Genomic DNA, 24,006 nt, shown 5'->3' on the forward strand with positions numbered 1-24,006 from the left:
AGGTTTCAGGAAATAGAAACCATTTACAGATGAGTAAGAACATTTAATCATTCTCTTAGTTACAAAGCCCCCCCTTCCAGCCCCCACCTAACCAGTCCTTAGCAGAGTAATCTTGAGGGTTCTTCCTAGCTCTGGGGGCATATTGTTAAAGCCTAGGTCAGCCAAGAGACTCTTCTCCTTCTCCTTTTCCCTCCAACACTGTGTATTTCAAGTCAAGTATTCTTTAAGATATTCAAGGTTGTTGCCCTTTAACAAAGATTCTTTTCTCTAACTAAGGAGTCCTTACAGCTTGAATATTAGCTCTTGGAGGATGGGAGTCTTGTCTCACTCATCTTTATATTTTCACCAGTCAAAGAGAAAGAGGGCAGGTAGGGAAGAAGGGAGGAGCTAGAATGGACCTGACTGGACCCCTCCCACCCACTGCCTTTCTTCTCTCTTCTATCACTCTTACCTACACACTTTGAAGACGAAAGGATCACCTAACTACTGAGCCGCACCTGAAATAGGATTATTTTAAATGTTGCTCACAATAAGCAGGCTGCTCTCTGGAAAATCACTTTGCCATTCTGATATTTTCATGGTAATGGTATTTACTTTCATGGATTTTAACACTGATCTCTTTGGGGTGGTAAAATCTTTCAGAATTAGGTGTTCTTTTTAGTACTCCAAGAATGTGTGATAGTACTCACTACTCTGATGCGGATACTTTACACTTTAGTTGGTGGAAAAGGAACAAGCATTTATATACCACCTACTACATACCAGGCATGTTGCTAAGCAATTAACAAATATAATTTCACTTGATTTTCACAACACTGGGAGGCATACGTTATCATTATCCCTATTTTACAGTTAAGGAAACTGAGGCAGGCAGAGGTTAAGTGACTTGTCCAGGGTCATACATAGCTAGTAAGTGTCTGAACTCAGTTCTTCCTGACTCCAGGGCCAGACTGATCCTTGGATGACAGACATGCAATATACCCTTAGGATAAAAGGATCGTGAGGTTAGATCAAAAAGGGATCTTAGAGACCATCGAATCAAACCTTGTTTTACAGACACAGAGACTGAGGCTGAGTTCCTAAGTGACTTGCCCAGTACCATACAGATAGTAAATATCCATGGGGGAATTCAAACTCAGGTCTTCCTAACTCCAAGCTCATTACATCATTTAGTTGCTATTCTTGAAGTTTTGTTTTTTTTGTTTTTGACTGCGTGCAACCTTCCAGGGTTCCAGTCTCACTGGTACCTACCTTTTGAGAACTCAGGTACCACTACCAAGTCATGAGGAGATATGAAAGGGAGATTTAAGTCTGGCCATGAGAGGCAGCATTGGGTAATGGATAAAGAGCCAGACTCAAAGCCAGGAAGACCTTGCTTCCAGTCCTGCCCCACATACATACTGGCTGTGTGGCCCCAAGAGGTGACTCTAGGTAACTCAAGTCTATAAATTGCAGAGAAGCCATTCTGCATCCATTAGCAGGTGTTTCCTCACCTGGGAGTTCCCTATACCAGTCCCTATCACTATCCCTGTCCTATTTATAAAGTGATAGATTGTGCTCAGCTTTTCACAACCATTTACTTGATTTTTTTACTTGAACCTCAGACCTTTTATCCCTATTTCCTGGATGACCTTGCATAAATTGTTTAACCTCTCTGGGTCTCACATTTCTTATCTGTAACAGAATCTTTGACTAGATGACCTGAGAGATCTCTTGCACTTCTAAATTCTCTACACTATAGGTTCAAAGAATAGGGGACCAGGCATCTTAATTTGTTGTTGTTGATGCAACAAATAATTATCATGCAAAGCACTGTTCCAGGGATTGGTCTCTTTTGGAATCACAAGGAAGAAAAAGAACTAAGATCCTAGGATAAAGAGCTGGAAAAAACCTTGGATATCAATCATTTGGTCCAACTTTCCCATTTTACAGATGAAAACACTGAAGCAAAGGAGTAAATGAACTGACTTGCTCAAGGTCACACATGTAGTACATAACAGCACCAAAATTTGAACCCAGGTTTTCTGACTCTTGATACAGTGATCTCTTTCACTAGATCATGTTGCTTTGAAATAACTCCTTTCTGTCCTTGCAAAAAATGTGAATTTAAAATTAATGTCAAGAAAGCTTTCTAACAAGTAGAGCCATTCATAAGTGAAATAAATGGTCTGCTTTGTATGGTTCCCCCTCATTTGGGGAGTTGACTATTATTGTATGTCTTTCAGTAGAAATCTTTTTTGGTGGGTAGGGTGGGAAGGGTATTAAACTAGATGGCTGCTGAGATCTCCTTCTAACTCCAAAATTACTCTATGATGCTTTTCCCATTTTATCTAGTGTAACTAAGAATGTTTCAGATATTCTTAGGAAAATGTCTTAGGCATCTGATACTCCCACAGAATGTAGATATAATTTTTGCACAGCTGTAATTTTGTGGCACATTGTTTTCTTCCTAGATCAGCATCCCCCTTAGCCAAGCTTCATGGATCTTCCATTTTAGAGAGACACCACCTGGAGTTCAGTAAGACTTTGCTGCATGATGAGGTATGGAAAATCTGCCTGGGGAGAAAAATCTGAGAGTGTAGGGCAAATCTGATAACCTTGCTCTTGGGATGGCTTTAGATTAAGGAGTATACCTATGGGCAAAACAAACACATAAAGAAAATATTAAAATGTGAACATATCAATTAATGAATTATTTACCACTAGCTTCTAAACAACTGAAATGACAATGCCCAGTAATGTTGTTGGATCTAAACTGGAGGGAACCTTAGAAAAGGAAATGACTAATCCAGAGTCATAGAGCTGAGATTCAAACTAGGTCTTCTGACTTCAAATCTAGCATACTTTCCATTAGATTCATACTACCTGGGAATCAGAGAGTTCTAGTGGGCTTCAAACTTCTTCCTGGATTCCTACAATTTTAAAAATATTTCTTCTTTTAAATAATATTTTATTTTTCCAATTATATGTAAGGACAATTTCTATTACTTACAAAATTTCGAGTTCCAAATTTTTTCCCTTCTTCCTTCACCTCTCCTTCGCTAAGATAGTTAGCCATTAGATATGTTATATATTCAATCATGTAAGACATATTTCTGTCTTAGTCATGTTGTTCTACAATTTAAAGGTAACAGTTCTGTGTCTCTGTGTCTCAGAGTCACTTCATATAGGAACTCAAGGATATATTACATTGCCTTCCTTCAGGTAATATAAGAGAGACAAGCATCTCTTCACTTAGTTTTGAGGGTTTGGGGTGAGAGTAGAGAAAACACTGAGAAACAGGCAAGGAGCTTTTTTTTCTATAGAAAAAGCAATAGTTTCTATAAGTTATACCTTTTTAAATTATTAAATTTAAGTGCAGGGTTTTGAAAATAATGTGGCTAGAAGGGATCAGTGAATATAATCTACTTATACTTTCAAAACCTTTGATGAGTTCTCACAAAAGTACTCTTAACAGGAGTAGAAAAACTGTTCTTTTGTCATAGATGGGGAATATTTTAAAAGACAGGAAATTCATGGATAGGAATAAGTAAGCAATTTACACTTCTTTATTAAGATAGCCTTCATACTTAAAAAATTGTTCTGGAAATGGGAGATTCCAGTAAAACAAACAGGCTTTCAAATGTCACTGCTCTTCTAAGACATAAAAAAATCAGATGGGAAGAAATTGTGAAAAGATCTTGGAAGAAAGTAGTAAATAATTTTTAATATCATCATCATAGTTTATATGGATATAGTGGGACACCATTTACAAAAGTGCTTTTTTTACAACAACCCTGTGAATCAGATCCTGTATTATTATTCCCATTTTACAGATAAGGAAATGATTAAGTTAAAGACTTTAAGTGAACTGTCAAGGCCACACATCCAGGGAATAGCAGAGATGGAACTTGAACTGCAGTTTTTTTTGCCCTCTAGTCCAAACATGGAGAAAGCACTGGATTCGGGAGAAAACAATTTAATATATGCTTGTAATAAGATAGCGGTTTCTGAGCAAACAGTGGTCTGGGAAAAGTCCTGAAGACAGTTGCTCAATGTGCTTCTTAAAAATTTTTTTCCTAAAATATTTTATTAATAATTTTTGGTGTGGTTTCTTTTAATATAACTCTCACTTCTTAATAAAATCTTCTCGTAGAAAACTCCCTTATAAACAAAGAAAAACAAATGAACACATTGTGCATCAGTAGGCCATCACTTCTCTTCTGAGAGGAGGGGAAATATATCATCATCAGTGCTCTGCTGACTTTTGCAATGATCTGAATTCTAATGCCTTTCAGAATTTTTCTTTACATTTCTGTGGTCATTCTGAATGTTTCCCTTAATTTTTTTTGCTAGTAAATTGATTTACCTACCTTTCTTGACATCTGATCGCATCACTCTCTACCTGTTATTTCCAGGATCATATATGAAGTCCTTTGTAAGACATTCAAAACACTTCACCACCTGACTCCTCCCAACTTTTCCAGTCTTTACTCCGCTCTGAACTCTCTACAATCCATCCATAATGGCTTTCTATTTCTCCCACACCACACTCAATCTCCTACCTCTGGGACTTTGCTTTGGCTGAACATCATGCCTGGCATACTCCATCTCCTTGCCTCGGCCTCTAGGAATCTCTGGTTTTCTTCAAGATTCAGCTCAAATGCAGCCTTCTAGAGAAAGTTTCTTTAGGTCCCCTCAACTGCAGAAGGCTGACTTGTGAAGTTATCTTCTCCCTGCTGTGAATGGATCTTTTTCCATACATGCGGTCTTCTCCATTAGAATATAAGCTTCTCATGGGGAGAAGCTGGTTTGGCCTTTCTTTGTATCTCAGCACTTATCAAAGTTCCTGGCACATAGCAGGCCCTTAATATACTTACTAACTGACCAGTAGTAAACTTTCTTATCTATCTACCTATCTATCTATCTATCTATCTATCTATCTATCTATCTATCTATCTATCTATCTACCTATCTATATCTATCGTGTTTGTTTCTCATACTATTTTTAACTTATTTATTATAAACCTAATATAAAACATCAATGCAACAACATACATTTTGTAACAGAAGTCTTGCAGCTCTTTCCACACAGGTGCACGGGAAGTTAGATGACACTGTGGATAGAGTGCTGGACCTGAAGTCAGGAAGTCTCATCCTCCGAAGTTCAAATCTGGCCTTGGGCCCTGTGTGACCCTATTTGACTCATTTTCTTCATCTGTAAAATAAGCTGGGGAAGGAAATGGCAAACCACTCCAGTATCTCTGCCAAGAAAACTTCAAATAGGGTCACAAGGAGTCAGATATGACTGAAACAATTGAATGACAAATGGTCCAAGAGATTTATAGATTCACAGGTGAAAGAGATCTCAGAGGTCATCCAGTCACATGGCTTCATTTTACAGATAAGGAAACTGAGAACCAGAGGGAGAATGTGTTTTGCCCCCAAGTCACAGATATGGTATTCATACTCGCATCCTCCAGTTCCTGATTCAAAACTCTCTTTACTATACCTTGATGACCTCCATTTCTTCCTGGATCTTCTTTCTGCTCTGGTACACCTACCTGTCTGATCTCTCCTCAATCTTTTTTTTTTTTAAATTTAAAATTTTTTTTTATTTTAAACTTTTTTAAAAAAATCTTGAGTTCCCAAATCTCTCCTTGTCACTGAAAAGGCAAGCAATATGGTATCAATTATACATGTGAAATCACACAAAATGCATTTCCATATTAGCCATATTGCAAAAAAAGCAAGAAAAATAAAGTGAGAAAATTATACTTCAATTAGAATTCTGAGTTCATCAGTTCTCTTTGCAAAGGTAGATAGCATTTTTTCATCACGAGTCCTTTGTAATTGTTTTGGATCATTGTACTGATCAGAGTAGCTAATTCTTCACAGTTGATCTTCATTACAACGTTACTGTTACTGTGCACAATGATCTCCTGTTTCTTCTCACTTCACTTCAGTTCATAAAGGTCTTACCATATTTTTGCAGGGTCAAAAGGCACACAGTTTTCATATTCCTTTGGACCTCGTTCCAAATTGTTTTCCAGAGTGGTTGGTCCAGTTTACTACTCTACCAACAGTTTATTAATGTGCCTATTTTCTCTCATCCTCTCCAGTATTTGTCATTTCTGATGGTACCTAAGAGTTGTTTTAATTTGCCTTTCTCTAATCTAAAAAAACTCTAATGATTTAGAGAATTTTTTCCTATGACTATAGATAGTTTTTAATTGTTCTTCTGAAAACTGACTATTTATATCCTTTGATCATTTATCAATTGAGGAATGGCTCTAATTTTTATAAATTTAACTCAGTTCCATACTGAGTATATATTTGAGAAAGGAGGCTTTTATCAGAGAAATGTACTATAAATTTTTTTGATGTTACTTCATTGTCTATAGCATCTTGTAGTGAAATGTAATTTCCCTGGTTACCTCTTTTGTCTATTTTTTGCTTTTGTTTTGTCTGTGATCATGGTTACCACCCCTTCCCTTTTTACTTCAGCTGAAGCATATTAGATTCTGCTCTAGCCCTTTATTTTAACACTGTATGTGTCCTTCTGTTTCAAGTGTTGAATTCTAGTTTCTAATCCAATCTGCTGTCCACTCCCACTTAATGAGTGAGTCCATCCCATTCACATTCACAGTTATGACTGCTAACTGTGTATTTTCCTCCATCCCATTTTCTTAATTCTTCCCATCAGAATACACCAAGCAGCCACCAGTGTAATTTCTCTTGCATAGGAACTTTCTCCACTGAAGAAAATCACAGTCCAATTGACATTAGCATAGAAATTTTAGAGAACTGTCTGAGGCTCAGAGGGAGTTAAGTGACTTACCCATGACCACACAACTTGTATAAAGTTGAGTCAAGTCCAAAACACTTTCTGCTATGCCATACAGCCTCTTTGAGTAGCTTCAAAAGACCAGCAAAACTCAAGGCATCATCAGAAGATGCTGAGAAAAAAAACTGAAAATAGTATCTTGCTGTCTGTCGTTTAAGGCCTCAGTGCATGTTGACTAGAATTCTATACACAGGTCTCAAGAAAGAATAGTAAATAGAGTACTAGGCCTGCAGTCAGGAAGACCTGTGTTCAAGTCTTGCCTCATGCACTTATTAGCTGTGTAACCTTGGGCAAGTCACTGTAGCAGTAAGCACCCCAACATGTACAAGGGGGCCTGCTATCAGAGGTTCTTAGATCTGCATTCATAAAAGGAAAACAACTTTCAAGGGGTTAACAATAACTTTAAGCAAGCACATGTATCATTCCTTTAACCAAGTACATATATCATTCAATTAGTTCAGGGAATCAGCACCCTGCATTTCAAAGAAAATACAGAGAAATCAAAAGATCAACAGATGTGGCTTCCTCTGCCTGAATTCAACAAACAATTAGACCTCAACTGTCTGACCATAGTTACCAGAGAGAGAAGCATGACATCTGGGTTCTCAAAGCCAGGGAGCTCCTTAGTGGCTTCCCAGAATCCTCACCTGGCCAAATAAACACTAATTAATTCCTACTATACTTTATGTAACTTGTTTATATATTTCTTTATGTGACTTGTATGTTTGTTTATGTAACTTGTTTGTATATTTATTTGCATGTTTGTCTCCCCCATTAGAGTGGAAGCTCCTTGAGGACAGGATCTTGTCTTTTGCCTCTCTTTGTATTCCTGTCACTTACCACATATGAATGGCACATTGTATGTGCTTAATAAACGTTTATGGGTTAATTGATCAACTTAGATTTCAAAAGCTAACTGCACAAATATAAAAAAAAGAAGAGACCTGTTTTGATAATAATATTATGTGAGAAAAAAGACCTGGAGGCTTTCGTTGATCATAAGCTCAATATAAGTCATGTAATGCAGATGCTGTAAAATCAAATACCATGTTGGGCTTCATTGATAACACATTCAGTTCAAGGAAAATTGCAGCTCTACTGGACTTCAAAAGGCCAGTTTTTGGTTTTATTTGGTTTTGGTCAAATCATAATTAGAAGATGGTCTTCAGTTCTGGGCATCATATGTTTTGAACAGCATTTACAAACTAGGAAAAGTCCAGAAAAGGGTATTGAAGGGTCACATAAATAGGATGCATCAAGAATGGTTGAAGGAACTAGGGCTCTTTAAACTGAAAAAGAAAATATTCTCATTGCCAACCCTAATTGTCTCAAAAGAAATGATACATATTAGATTATCTCTATGGGTCATTGGTGGTACAGTGGATAGAACACCAGGCCTAGAGTCAGGAAGATCTGAGTTCAAATTCAGCTTCAGACACTTACTAGCTGTGTCACTTAAACCTGTTTGCCTCAGTTTCCTCATCTGTAAAATGAGCTGGAGAAGAAAATTGCAAACCATTGTAGTATCTTTACCAAGAAAACCCCCATGTCACAAAGAGTTGGAAATAACTAAAAAAATGACAAAACAACAACAATATGGCCCATTACCTCAAATACTTTTTAAAAAATTGTGATGTCATCACATTGGATGTAGCTTCCAGTAATGAAGATCATGAACCTTCCACATTTTCACTGATGAGTCATCATAGGCAAAAAATTCATCACCTGGTCTATGCTGGCCAGTCTATAACTGGTGAGTCCCTCCACACCTAGCTAGGATGGTCCTTCAACATCAGACAATCTGTCACTAGCCTCTTCTAGCTTGGTAGGACCTCTGGTCACACCTCCTGGCCAGGCCTTCAAAACTGCAAGGTGACTCTGGTCATTCTACAATGAGGCACTTGAAAAACTTTGATCAGGCTGTGGTCCATTATATGCCTCAGATCATGTATGTTCCTGACACTTCACACTGCAAGGGATTTGGAAAGATTTTTAGTTGCAAACATGAAGTACAAAAACAAACAAAAAATTACCTGTGTCATTAAAATACCTTTCATCTATGACTGCATCTGTTCTAAGAATTTACCTTTATTTTTAAAACAAAGTTTGACAACTGTCAGATACATTATCTTTGTAATGTTAAAAAAAAGAAACTGAGGAATATGCTGTTTACCAAAAATGTAGCAGGACTGTTTAATGACTAAAAACTTCAAAGCAGTTTAGTGTTCAAACTTACTATATGTTGATAAGCTTTGAATGAGCCCAGTGCCCAGCAACACTGTTGACAATGATCTCCGAATTGGCACTTAGCTGGTTGAGCCATGTTGCAGAGAGGCTCTGTCGAAGGTGTTATGGATTATTGGTAGGCAATATTCCTTTTTAGAGCAGACAATTAAGTCATTACATGCCCATCAGAGTCAGTTCAGACTACTGAGTAAATAATCTGAACAAATGAAAGACTTTTAAAGCCTCCTAAATCCCATTATAAACTCTTGGACCCCAGAAGGGGTGCATGAAAGATGCTTGCTATGCCAACTCTATCCTGCTATGTCAACCACTCAGCACTTGACTGCTGAGCTGACTATAGTTTTAATACAAAACCAAATCCATATGCATTAAAGGAGAAATGATGTCAGTGATTTTTGTGACTCAGAAATCAAAGAATTTAATTCATCAAGGATTTAATTCTCCACAAAACACATATGGATGCAATATTTTATCCTTGAAAAGAACTTTCGTATGTATTCCCTTCTTTAATGTTCTACAACCTGGCAAGATGGGTAGGACAGGATTATTATTACCATTTTACAGATAAAGACAGAGCTAGAACAAGAACCCAGGTATCCTATGTATATGAGGTGGTAAAATGACAACTCTAGGTCAAATTTTTGGTCCATTTACCATTCCACCATCTCTTTCCCCACATATGCAACGTTTCCATTCGTAACTTATTCTAGAGTTGCCATCTATAGTGGACAGAGAACTGTTCCTAAGTTCAGAAATCCTGTGTTCAAAGCCTGGTGCAACAGAGACTGGCTGTCTGACCCTAGGCAAGCCTCAGGTCCTTAACTGTAAAGTAAGGGGGTTTTTGATGGAATGGTTTCTGTGAACCCTTCTAACTTCAGATGTATGCTCTATGCTCCTAGCATCCTTTTGAAAGCACAATGACATTTTCAACCAGCACCACTTCTCTAAGGCAAAGATTTCCATGAGTTTTACAACCAGCTGTATAAAATCACACTTCCTTTAATTTGTCCCATATTTCCCTGTTTTAAACTGCAGCAAGTAAACTTCCTCATTCTAGTGTTCAAACAAGTCCATATTCACCTTAACCAAGCCCTTCATGATTTCCTAGACTTTGATCATATCTCCCCATGTATTAATCTTTCCAGATGGAAGAATCCTCATCCCTTTTCCCTCTGGCCTCCCATATACCTTTTCAGCATCCCTTCTATCATTTCAACTGCTGAATTTGGATCTCCACTAGTACTAAAAATAGTAACTAGCATTTCTATAGTGTCTTAAAGTTTACAGATCATTTTACAATATCTTTTTTTATCATCACAACAACCTTGTGTGGTAGGTGCTATTTTTATCCACATTTTATATATGAGGAAACCACGGCACACTGAGGTTAAGTGACTATAATGGCAATCAAAATAGGATCTTTTGCAGTTTTTGTTTTAGTATAATTAAGTTCCTCTGATTGAATCTTGCCTTTATCAAGCAAGAGTCTTTACAAGAAGTAAAGTACAGAAGCAAGAGTTTCTTTAACTAGAAATAGTATATGTATTTGTATTGTTAATTATTTTAAAGTGATTAAAAATCTTCCCCACACATAAATGGGCCTACCCATTAAAGGGAATTTGATTAGGGAAGATCTGTGGGAAGGACCAAGCCTTTTGTTAATAAGGTACTGGTTCTCAAGGGTTGTGATGCCCTCTGGCTCTAAAAAAAAGGTATAAATACTCAGAGTTGAGGTTTTACTTTGAGGCTTAGTTTTTGGTAAGAAGGTTTTGAGTGCCAGATGAAGACTTTGGGAAGCCTCTAAGGAGCCCCCTGGCTTTGAGAACCCAGATGTTGTGCTTCCCTCTCTGGTAATTATGGTCAGACAGCTTTACCTGTCTGTTGAATTATGGTCAGACAGAGGAAGCCATGTCTGTTGATTACTTTGGGGCTTACTGACTAGGCCTGGTGTTCTATCCACTGTACCACCAATAGCCCATAGAGATAATCTAATATTTATCATTTCTTTTGAGACAATTAGAGTTGGCAATGAGAATATTTTCTTTTTCAGTTTAAAGAGCCCCAGTTCCTTCAACCATTCTTGATATGTCCTAGTTATATGACCCTTCAGTACCATTTTCTGGACTTTTCCTAGTTTGTAAATGCTTTTCAAAATATATGATGCCCAGAACTGAAGACCATCCTCTAATTATGGTTTGACCAAAACCAAATAAAACCAAAAACTGGCCTTTTGAAGGCCAGTAGAGCTGCAATTTTCCTTGAACTGAATGTTTTATCAATGAAGCCCAATGTGGTATTTGATTTTATAGCATCTGCATTACATGACTTACTATATTGAGCTTATGGTCAACTAAAGCCTCCAGGTCTTTTCTCTCACATAATATTATTATCAAAACAAGTCTCTTCTTTTTTTTATATTTGTGCAGTTAGCTTTTGAAATCTAAGTTGATCAATTAATCCATAAACATTTATTAAGCACATACAATGTGCCTTTCACTGTGGTAAGTGACAGGAATACAAAGAGAGGCAAAAGATAAGATCCTGTCCTCAAGGAGCTTCCACTCTAATGGGGGAGTCAAACAGGCAAACAAGTTACATAAAGTGTAGTAGGAATTAATTAACAGAGAGAATGTATTAAAATTAAGAGGGGTTAGGAAAAGCTTCCTATAGAAGATGAGATTTTAGTTGGGATTTAAAGGATGCCAGGGAAATCCTGAGGAGGAAGAACTTTCCAGGGAAGAAATTCCTGCCAAAGAAAATGCCCAGAGCCGAGACAGAGGGTCTTATTCATGGAACAGCCAGGAAGCTAGCTAGTGTCACTGGATTGAAGAGTACATGGTGGGCAGTAAGGTATAAGAAGACTGGAAAGGCAGAAGGAGGCTAGGTAATGAAAGCTAGAAATGCTAAACTACGTGTTTCTCCCTGGGAAATTTCAGCTTCTTGCTTTTGACCCAGCATACATTCCAGTTTGAATTTTGAATTCTAATTCAGTCATACTGACCATTCCTCCTGATGTCAGGTCATCACTATGTAGAGCTGTACTTTCATCTAAATCATTGATAAAATCACTGAGTGGGACAGAAAAAAAATCATATTTTTTGTAAATTGTTTTAAATACCTTCCTTAATCTAGGAGGACATTCCCTCCTTCTATAAGAGAAACCAGCATTAGTCAAACTAAAAAAAAAATAAGACACTCAAGTCTGTTTTCTATGGGTAGACAGAGAAGGAAGGGCCTTCACAGAAGAAGAAAGAGGTGAGAGAGTCATCTGATACATAATGCAATAGATATATCTCCAAAAATATTTTTTTTTGGTGAATTGAACTACCTTTTAAATGTCTCAAGGAACTAAGCCAGTAGATGAGGAGAGTGCTGTGGATATAACCTACCTAGGTTTTAACAAAGTTTTTATTAAAATATTTTATACTATGATTGTAGAGAAGATGGAGAGAGGTGGATTAGAGCAGGTTCCCCACCCCTGGATTACAGAATAATAAAATAAGATAGATTTGGAATGGTTGGACAGTCAGACTCAAGATAAAGCTATTAATGGCTCTGTGTCATTGTGAGAGATGTTCAGCAAAGTCCACCAGGGAACTGTGGTTGGCCCAGAAGGTCAAGAATGTTTAACACTCTTATCAATGATTTTGATAAAAACATAGATGACATATTAATCAGATTTTTCAAATGACCCAAAGTTAGGAGGGAGAGTTTATACCCTGGAACAGGATCCAAAATCCTAATCAGGATTGATTGGGCTGAATCTAATAAGATAAAGAGGAGCAGTTAGGTGGCTGGAGAGTTCTGGATCTGGAGTTAGGAAGACTCATCTCCATGAGTTCAAGCCTGGCTTCAGACACTTATCAGATGTGTGACCCCGGGCAAGGCACTTAACCCTGTTTCCCTCAGTTTCCTCATCTATAAAATGAGCTGGAGAAGGAAATGGCAAACCTCTCCAGTATCTCTACCAAGAAAATCCCAAATAGGGTCATGAATAGTCTGAAATAACTGAACAATAACAATAAGATAAAATGTAATAGGGATAAATGTAACCTTTTGCATCTGGGCACAAAAAGAAATCACATTCACAAGGGTGAGACAAAGGACATTTGATTAGATAGAGGTTCTAAAAAAGATCTGAGGGTTTTAGTTGGACAAGCTCAAAATCAAGAAAACTCATGGGATCTTGAGCTACATTAAGAGGTTCATAATTTCCAGAATTAGGAAGTGACAGTCTCATTCTTCTCTGTCCTGGTCAGGCCTCATCTGGCATACTGTGTACCTTTCTGGGCCCTACAGTTTAAGAAAAACATTGATAAGTTGGAGGATATCCAGTGCAGGACAGCCAGACTAAGGAAGGGTCTTGACCCCATGTCATATGAGAATCAACTGAAGAAACTGGACATCTATAGCCCAAAGAAGAAGGGGACATGGTAGATATATTGTTTAAGGGCTCTAACGAGCAGAAAGGATAAGACATTTTATTTGGACCCAGAAGGAAGAATTAGGAGCAATGGGTGGAAGTTATAAAGAGGCCTGGTTAGTCTGGATGTAATGGAAAACTGAGAGCCGCTGGAGGCCTATTGGTTAGCACAGTCATGAGCTCAAATCCAGCCTCAGAGACTTACTAGCTGTGTGATCCTGGGCTAGCCACTTAACCCTTTTTGTCTCAGTTTCCTCATATGTAGAATGGAGATAATAAGAGTACCTATTTCAGCCTCTGCTTGTTTCCATTCCCTCATCTGTAAAATGTGGAAAATAATAGGACATATATCCTAGAGTTGTTGTGAGGATCACATGAGATTTTAATTGTAAAGGGCTTAGCACAGTGCCTGGCACATAGTGCTATATAAATGTGAATTGTAACTATTATTATTATTATTACTAACAAGTAAAACTTTACATTTTTTTGCCTTAATTTAGTATTTTATTTTTCCCCAGTTACATGGAAAAAAACAATTTTTAACATTTGTTTGAATTCCAAATTAAAGCTTTTTTAAAAATGGAATGAGAGGTAGTGGGTTCCCCTTCCTCTGGAGGTCTTTAAGCAGAGGTTGGATAATTAACCACTTGCCCAGCACTAAAATCAATGATTCTATGATCCACTGTTAAGGCAGAGATTTTTTTTTCACATATGGGTTGGATTTGAAGCTGAGATCTCTTTCAACTCCCAAATTCTGTGATTCTGGGAGCATTTAAAAAAAAAAAGAAACCAGGGACAAATTCCTTTATAAAGTGAGGTATCCACCTTTTGTAATGAAGATAAATCACCCCCAGTTGATAGGTTTTATAAGGTTGAATTTTGTTTTCTAAGTTTTATAACCATAATCTGATTTCTTGAAGTGAGGAGTACTTGTTTTAGAAAAATGAATGCTGACAGTAATGGGTAATCAGGGTTCTCAGATGAAGTTGAAGGTTATAATTTAATACTTTGATCTTTATGATTCTTCCATTAACTGAGTAAACAAACAGCTAATTGGTGGATCTAGAGAGTTCTTAATTAAAAACAGTGAACCCGGTCTGCCCTTGGGCATTCTTTAACTATAATAAGATTCCATCTTTCTGTTAGGGGTGGAATGGTGATTCATTGTGCCCTACTTGAAGTCACGCTGGACTTTCCATCACTTCCCATATCAGGTGCCAAGGGTGTCAAACCCACCTCCACACCATCTCTGTTCCATCTACCTCACCAAGTTTTCCATTTCTAGGCAGTCTTCCCCGAAGATGGGATATTGAGATCATACATACACATATACATATGAATGAATATTTGTATTTATATACACATACATGTACATATGCACATCCATATAAGTATATGCATATTTACACATACATACATAGATATATATGAAGAGAGAGGTAGGGGGAGGGTCCTTCTTGTCTCCTCCATTAAAATGTAAGCTCTTTGCAAGCAGGGAATTTTTCCATTCTTTGTGACTGTATCCCCAGCATGGTACTTGATGATTTATTAACTGTAAAAGATCAGATATACAGTGATGCAGCTAGTGGTTCAGTGGATAGAGAGCTGGGCCTGAAATCAGGAAGTCCTGAGTTCAAGTCTGGTATCAGACTGTTACTAGCTGCGTGATCCTGGGCAAGTCATTTGACCACTGTCTGCCTCAATTTCCTCAGCTGTAAAATGAGAATAATAATAGGGTAGTAGTGAGGATCAAAAGAGATAATAATTGTAAGAGGGCCTGCACATAGTGGGCACCATATAAAGGTCTATTTTCCACCCCACCCCCACCACTCTCTGCAGGACTTATCATCACTGCTCAGATCCCCTCTTGTCGATACTCCATGCAGTGGGCCACACAGGACACCAAGGGGAGTACTAAGAGGTGGACCAAGCATGCACTGATTTACGTTGGTAGCACAAGTTTCCTCACTGGAGAGTTCCATGTGACAAAGAAATCGTAGGTCTAATTCAAAAAATATATATCTTGAATTTACAGTACATCAAGGGAAGTTCCAAAGCAAAAAGGTGCTGACAAAGAAGGCCATAAGTAGATTTTTCCCTCCCTAAACTCTAACAATGACTATTTTTTCAATTAATTAGCAAACTTCTATTAAAAAATCTATGGGCAGCTGGGTGGCACAGTGGATAGAGCACTAACCAACTCTAGTTAGGAAGACTAGAGTTCAAATCCAGCTCAGACACTTGTTAGCTACATGACCCTGGGCAAGTTGCTTAACCTGTCTGCCTCAGTTTACTCAACTGTAAAATGGGGATAATAACAGCACCTAACTCCCAGTGTTGTAAGAATCACAAAAGATCATCTTTGTCAGGTGGTGTTACAAATACAAAGAAAAAAACAATTCCCACTCTCAAAGATCTCACATTCTAACAAGGAAGAGGACACATAAATATTTATAGGCAATAAAGAAGATAAACTGTGTCCTTCGTTGCCGAAGAAGACCATGCCATCAGAGAGATGATGACATGACTTGCACTTGACTTTGTTTTGAGTGAGGGAGGGCTGTGCAGGTCACCAGCTTCACTTTTCCTCCAGAGCCATCTGAATCCAGTGACCAGATATTCATCAGGATGACTGGAAATGACCCAGGATGCACTAGGAGACCTTGGCCCCTTTAGGCCAAGGTCTTTGCAGGTACTCACTTAGGGAAAAGAGAATGTTAAAGTCAAAAGCCAGAAGCAGATAAGTTCTCCACCCCTTTGCCCAGTGGAACTTTGCCTGGAAGTGGTCAGTAGGAACTGTATTGTTTCATAAAACAGTGGAGTTTCATCCAGCATCCTTTCCTGTGTTAAGGAACTTGAGTGGGAGTGACATTCTGGAAATAATATTTTAGGAAAATGAATTTGGCATTGGTATGTCCAGTATACTCAAGGGGTAGGGATATGGGCAGAAACTAGAATCAAGTTAGGCCAAGGGGATGATACATTTTTCCAAGTTTAAGGCAAAGGTGGCCTGGGTTAGCTGAAGAAGGTGGTAGCTATAGGAACATAGAGGAAGAAAAACATTCCAGACTTTGTAAAGGAACTGTTGTGTCTTTCTGAGACTTACAGCTATGAACCATAAAAGGCAATAGCAAGTCATCAGTGGTAAGACCAAAAATACAGCAGGATACCAAGTCAATGAGGTTTTAGCATTTAAGATGAATTCAAACACACTTATGGTTCAAATACCCTTCAGTAAAGTCAAGCTACCCACGGGATAAAAAATAAGAAATTTCAAAGAAGGGAAATACAAAAACTGCAAACTGGTCAACTATAAGATATTTAATGAGGAAGGACACTGGCAATTGACGGGAATCAGGAAAGATTTCATGTAGAAGGTGGTTCTTGACCTGTGTCCTGAAGGAAGAGAAGGATTCTATGAGGCAGAGGTGAGGAGGGATTACATGCCAGGCATGGCAGATTGTCAGTACAAAGGCAAGGAGGTAGGAGATTGGAGATGGAGTGTTGTATGTGAGGAACATACAGTTTTGCTAGATTAAAGACTGAAGTAGGAGTAATGCCCAGTGAGGTTGAAAACATGGGTTGGAACCAGGTTGTGAAGAGCTTTAATAATCAAACAAAGGAGTTTATATTTTATTCTAAAGGATTATCTCATCAGCAAATGAGGCTGCTGGGAAGCACTTCGTAAATCTTAAAGGATTATATGGAAAGGATCATTATTTGCTCATCCAAGGCTGTGAATTTAGTCCCGGGGCTGTTAATACTTTAGCAGGAGGAAAGAGAATGGACCTGTGATTTCCCTGGTAGAAGTAACTTCCAGCTGAAGAACAGCCCTCTACCTAAGCAGATCTACGCCTGCTCAGCAACTTACCGGTCTGGGACGCTTAGAGGTTAAGCGGCTTGCCCAGGATCACGCACCCAATATGAGTCAGCAGCAGGACTTGAACCCAGGTCTTTTTGACTTCAGGGTCAGGTCACGGTCCACCACACCACTTTAATGTTACACAGCTGTTCACAGCAAAAATGATACCTTTGTCAGGGAAATAACTATTTCTACTTGGGGTCCACAGAATGGTGAGTCTTTTGACTTTCATAACCTCATTTTTTGAATATATAAGTGCAAGAGGATGATGAAATGCGGAGGTATGTGTGGGGACATTCTGATTCATTCCTCAGGGGAAATTCCAAAATAAAGAGGTGCTGGGGTTTTTCTTCTCTAAAGTGCAACAACAATTACCTTATCAATCAATTTTTGTGGTTGTTGAGTCATTTCAGTCATGTCCAACTCTTTGTGACCCCCTTTGGGGTTTTCTTGGCAAAGATACTGGAGTGGTTTGCCATTTCCTTCATTTTATAGATGAGGAAACTGAAGCATACAGGGTTGAGTGACTTGTCCAGGGTCACATAGAGTCAAAGGCTGAATTTGAACTCGGGTCTTCCTGACTTTAGGCCCAAAGCTCTATCCACTGCTCCACCTAGCTACCCTTGTCAACCAATTAATAAGTTTTTATTAAGAGTATGTAGAATAATTTTGGGGCAGCTAGGTGGTACAGTGGATAGAGTGCCGGTCCTAGAGTCAGGAGGGCCTGAGTTCAAATCCAGTCTCAGACACTTACTAGTTTTGTGACCTTGGTCAAGTCACTTGACCTTGTTTGCCTCAGTTTCCTCATCTGTAAAATGAGCTGGAAAAGGAAATGGCAAACCACTCCAGTACCTTTGTCAAGAAAATCCCAAATGGGGTCATGAAAAGTTGGACCCTACTGAAATGACTCAACAACATAGAATGATTTGGATGCCCTGGAGGATCTAAATCAGTCTCTTGTCATCTGTTTGGCCTGTGGCAAGTCACTCAACCTCTTATAAAATGGAGATGCTAACACTATTAGGTGGGGTAACAAAACCCACTCAGTCCTGTCTCCCTGCCAGGGCTGCTGTACCTCCAAACAGAATCATGTACACAAAGCACTCTGCCAGTCTTGGAGCATTGTGGGAATCTCAGCTACCATCATTATCTGGTTTGGTTTAGAGAACTGAAGACATGAATGATGACATCGTGTTGTGACTTTCCACCTTACAGAGTTTAAACATCTTCCAGAATCTCAATAAGCGCCAATTTGAAACGGTTATTCATCTCTTTGAAGTGGCAATAATAGCGACTGATCTGGCTTTATATTTCAAGTAAGTCCTTAGGTCTCCATAAGTTTCCTTGCATGTCTCCCTGAGACTAAGCTATGCTTTTCAGCTAGGAGTTTTTTCTTCCCTGAGATACTTGCAGAGCTGGTGTTTATAAGGTTATTATTCTGAAGCAAACAGACTTGTTCATTTTCCTCCTGAGTTCTCAGTAAGGTGAACCTTTCTGTTCTGGGATAGCCTTGAATTGTCGCTTAAATCTGCCCTCTGGGCTAAGCCAAACAGGCCTAATCTGTCTTCTACCAGACAGATCTTTATAGAGTTCAAGACAATTTTCATGTGCACCTAGTCTTTGTAAAGCATAATCTTCAGTTCTTTAAAAGAGATTTTAACTCACAAAAAGAGGTATAGAAATCCAGCTTGGCCCTGAGTACACAAAATAGGGTTTCCTATTTTCTGAATGTCCTGTCCTGAAAAATAAAGAACAGGTCCCATTCCTTAACACTGCTCTCCCCCGCCCCAAAAGATCTTTTCACCTTTTCATACCTTCTAAAACTGGCTAAGAGCATGGCCATTTAACCTGGGGTCCATGAACTTGTTCTTTTAAAATTTTGATAACTATATTTTAATATAGTTGGTTTCCTTGGTAATCCGATGTATTTTATTTTATGCATTTAAAAGTATTATTCTAAGAAAGAGTTTATGGGCATCACCAGACTCCCAAAGGGATCCATGACACACAAAAGGATAAGAACCTCACATCTACACCTTCCCCAGAAAAGGCAAAAGGAAGTGTGTGAGTACAACAGTGAAAATAAGGTCACACTAGACCCGATGCTGAGACCACCGGTCTGTAATACAAGGTTGCATTTTGAGCATGATGATGAAATTTTCCATTAATTCAGAGTAAGCTTAATTTTCTTCTTCAACCCACTAAGGGATGGACTTAATGTGGCAAAATCCAAATGTTCCAAAACCCCAACACAAACAGGATGGCATGGAATAACTCGTAACTTTTATCAGACCACTGATCCCTTCTTGGGCTAAACAAGATAAATAAATTTCCTTGGTTCTTCTATTAGTGCCTGTTCCATTTAACATCTGGCTAGAATAACTCAGGGGTGTGGAACCTGTCACCTCAATACCACATGTGGCCCACTAGGTCCTCAAGAATGCATTAGATGGGCTAGATGAAGGGAAGCACCCTTCATGGTGACTAGCAAATGGGAATCTTTAACTCACTCACCTTAGGAATAGGTAGGCTTTTTTAGGAACAATATGGTAGACCAATAGGCTACATGGCAAACTTACCACATGCATACACATACAATGAGCTAGCCATAAGACCATTCATTCAGCAAACATTTATTTAGTGCCTAGTGTATACAGACCACTGTGCTAGGTTCTAGGAAAGATTTAAAGTTTCAATAAGATTTACTGATCCTGCCCTCATGAAATTTTCTGCCTAATAGGGGAACAAGACATAAACACACATCAGTAGAATACACAACATTACATAATAGGAGCCCTGAAAAAAAGCTGTGTGAAATCTGATGGGGATGTTAGTTACAATGACATTTTGCATCCTGATACTTTGCTCTAAATTTACAAGGTGTGTTTTCCTACTTTACTAGCGCTATAATGCTACCCCACCCATGTCACAAATCTCCAGCCACTCCTCATCTTTCAACTCTCCTATCTCATCTCCCTCTTAGATCCTCTTTTCCTTCTGGGTCCCCTGAGGATTTGACATTTTTTCCCATCCATGGACATCCCACTGCTGAGGTTATATAAGGGGCAGCTAGGTGGTACAGTACAGTGGATAGAGCACCAGGTCTGGAATCAGAAAGACCTGAGTTCAAATTGAGACTGACACTAGCTGTGTGACCCTGGGCAAGTCACTTAACATGCTTGCCTCAGTTTCCTCAGTTGTAAAATGGGGATAATAATAGCACCTTTCTTCCAGGGCTGTTGTGAGGATCAAATGAAATTATAATTGCAAATTGCTTAGCATAGTGCCTACCACATAATAAGCACTATCTAAATGTTAGCTATTATTGTTATTTATTATTACTATTATTAAATATGTGTTGGTGAAGTATGATGCTCAAGAATGAGAAATATCTTGTCATTTTTCCTGTTTGTCCCAGTTGTCACACCTACACATTTGTGTCTTTTGCAGGAAAAGAACCATGTTTCAGAAGATTATTGACGCTTGCGAACAAATGGAAACTGAGGAGGAGGTCATTAAGTACATATCCATTGACCCAACCAAAAAGGAGGTTATCATGTAGGTGGTCAGCCTTTCATTCCAGGCTGTTATACGTGAATCTACATTTTTCCATGATTTTGCTTATCCCTCCTTTGCTTTGTTCACAAAGGGCAATGATGATGACAGGGTGTGACCTCTCAGCTATAACCAAGCCTTGGGAGATTCAAAGTCAGGTGAGTCGGAGTCTCTTCCTCTAGTTTTTTCTTGGCTACAGCCCAAGTCTTACCTAGGGGCTCTGACTATTCCATCCAATTTTCAGCACACTTGTCTTTTATGAGGACTGTATTGCCTGGCTAAGTTTGTCTCTTCAGCCAAGAGGAAGAAGAGGGAGACAAATAGGTCAGGTCTAGTTAGAAAGAAGATATGTTTTTTTCTGTCATACCTCCGTGAGTACAAAATGTGAAAGGGCACTGGGATAGTTTCAAATACCAGGGAGACGACGAGTCATCGGGTCAGATCCTGGCCAAGGAAAACAGGAGGGAAGGTTGGTTTCCCTGAGTAACCTAGCTAACAACCATAAAAGCTTATCTGAAAGCATTACCAATGATGAAACAGATTATAAAAATGGATTTGAAGTTCATTCAGGGAATTTCAGAGTTGTTTGGGAGGAGCAGTTACATCCCTGCTAAGAGTAGGCAGGAATGGAAAGCAATACCTTCCCCCATGCTACTTCTCAGAATCAGAGCCCGAATGGACCTCTGAGTTCCCCTAATCCCTCATTTTACAAAACAAGAGTACTAAAGCACAGACAATGCAAGATCACCTTGTTGCTTGGTAACTGAGTTAAGTCAAGAACCTGAGTCTCCTGATTCCCAGAAGGCTTTTTTCCATTGTACCACTGATGATGATGATGGTGATGGTGATAATGATGAATGAAAAAGCATTTATTAAGCATTCTATTTGACCTTTAAAGCCCACGATGTCTTAGCCCTCTCCTACATTTCCAGCCTCACATCTTACTCCCCAATATATACTTTTCAATCCAGTGACACTGTCATCCTGGTTAGTCCATGAATAAGACACTCCATCTCTCAACTCTGGGCATTCTCTTTGGCTCTCCCCATCCCTGAAACACTCTCCTTCCTCTACTCTACCTGTTCCAACTAAAATACCATCTTTTACAAGAAGGCTTTCCCAACTCCTCTTAATTTCAGTGCCCTCTCTCTCTGCTAATTATGCACTCATTTATTTAATTAATTATTTCATGAATATTTAATTTATTATTTATATTAAAAATAGTTACATAATGTATATTTTATTATATATTATAATTGCATACATTATGATTTATCTATAATAATAATTTAATAAATAATTATAAGGTAAATTAATTACTAATTATTTATCCTGCATATAGCTTGTTTGTACATATTTTTCTTTTGTTTGTCTCCCCCATTAGAGTGTAAGCTCCTTATGAGCAAGGGCTGGCTTTTGCCCCTTTTTGTATCCCAGGCACTTAGCACAGTACCTGGCACATAGCAGGTATTCAATAATATGTTGATTGATTGATTGATTGGTTAAGCACTTACTACATCCCAAGAACTGTGCTAATCACTTGAGATACAAATGGAAAACCTGAGACAGTTCCTTCTTTCAAGGAACTCACATTTTATTTGGGGGTGACAAGACATAGAAAAGAAAGTTCAGTTGCAGGGTAGACAGTAAGGCCTGGAGGTTTTCCATTTCACATGAAGGAACATAGTTGGTGACTACCATCTCATCCAAGCCATATGAATAGTCAGACAGCCCAGAGGAGTTCTGGGAGATCAGAGGTCAGGGACAGGAAAGGAGTCTGTTCTTTAGTATGGTGGTAGGTCTTCACTTTAAGGTTTATAAAGTATTTTCCATACATAAGCTCATTTGGTTATCACAGCAGCCTTGTGAGGTGAGTACTGTAGTTTCACTGATGAGGACACTGAGGCTCAGAGAGGCTAAATGCCCATAGACACACAGCTAGGAAGTGTCAGAGACAGATTTGAATGCAGGTCTTCTGGACTTCATGATAAGGACTCTCTTCATTATACCACATTGTCTCTCAAGAATATTTCTAAGTACAAAAACATGCTCAGTCTGTGACAAAGGTTGTGTCCCCAAAAAATAGAACCCTTAGAGGAATAATGAAATCATGAAGGAAACCCAGGCAACAGAAGGGTCTGAAGTTATCTGGGTTCAGGTATAAGTGTAATGGAGGATTGTCCAATGAGGGACTAGTCTTGGGAGCATGCCCAAGGGACCCACATGGACGTGTGGTGAGCCTGCTTCTGGAAGTTTGTGATGCAAAGATACATGGTTTAGATGTAGAGCTGTTGCATCAGAAATTGAGGACTAATGGAGGAGATGTATTCTGAGAGGTAAAGAATTTAAAAAGTGGAGAAGTGAACATTGAATAACCAAATAAGACTGGAGTAGATGGGTAGAGAAGGGAAGAATGCCACATAAAATAACACTACCATGATAGGTGGTGCAGTGGATAGAGCACCAGGCGTGGAGTGAGGAAGACCTGAGTTCACATCTAGCCCCAGATACTTACTAGCCTTGTGACCCTGGGCAAGCCACTTAATCCTGTTTGCCTCAGTTTCCTCATCAGTAAAATGGGCTGGAGGAGGAAATGGCAAACCACTCCAGTATCTTTGCCAAGAAAACTTCATATGGGGTCACAGAGTCAGATACAACTGCAACAATTGTTAGGAAGGTTTTCCTTAGGTTAATCTTAAATTTGCCTCTTTGCAACCTGATTCTGTTGTCTGGAGTAAACAGAACAAATCTAATCTTCCCCTACATGACAGCTCTTCAAAAAATTGAACATATTCTAGCTATCATGTTTTTCCCCTGAGTTTTCTCTTAAAAAAAAAAAAAAGTTAATGCTCTCCAGTTCCTTCAACTGATCCTCCTGTTACACGAACATGAGAATGTTCACCATTCTGACTGTTTTACTCTGAACACTCCTAAGTTTATCAACATCCTCCTTAAATCATAGGACTCAGAACAGAATGCAGTATTCTGGATGTGGTTCCACCAGGGCAGAGAACAGGGGACTAGCTTCCTTATTCCTGAAAGTCAGGCCTTTCTTGGTGTGGCTAAAATTCATATCAGTATTTTTGGTTGTCA

The 24,006-nt window shown here is 38.7% G+C and overlaps 1 protein-coding gene across 1 annotated transcript in view; it reads left to right on the forward strand.

Moving 5' to 3' along the window:
* Nucleotides 1-24,006, forward strand: part of PDE6C (phosphodiesterase 6C) — an 86,949-nt gene that overhangs the window by 42,737 nt on the left and 20,206 nt on the right. The window contains exons 15-18 of the mRNA XM_072625543.1: nt 2,454-2,541; nt 18,574-18,674; nt 20,809-20,916; nt 21,008-21,071. Coding sequence (XP_072481644.1) covers nt 2,454-2,541; nt 18,574-18,674; nt 20,809-20,916; nt 21,008-21,071 — 361 coding nt within the window. The remainder of the gene's footprint in view (nt 1-2,453; nt 2,542-18,573; nt 18,675-20,808; nt 20,917-21,007; nt 21,072-24,006) is intronic.

Source organism: Notamacropus eugenii, chromosome 1, assembly GCF_028372415.1.
Source record: "Notamacropus eugenii isolate mMacEug1 chromosome 1, mMacEug1.pri_v2, whole genome shotgun sequence".
Taxonomy (NCBI): Eukaryota; Metazoa; Chordata; class Mammalia; order Diprotodontia; family Macropodidae; genus Notamacropus; species Notamacropus eugenii.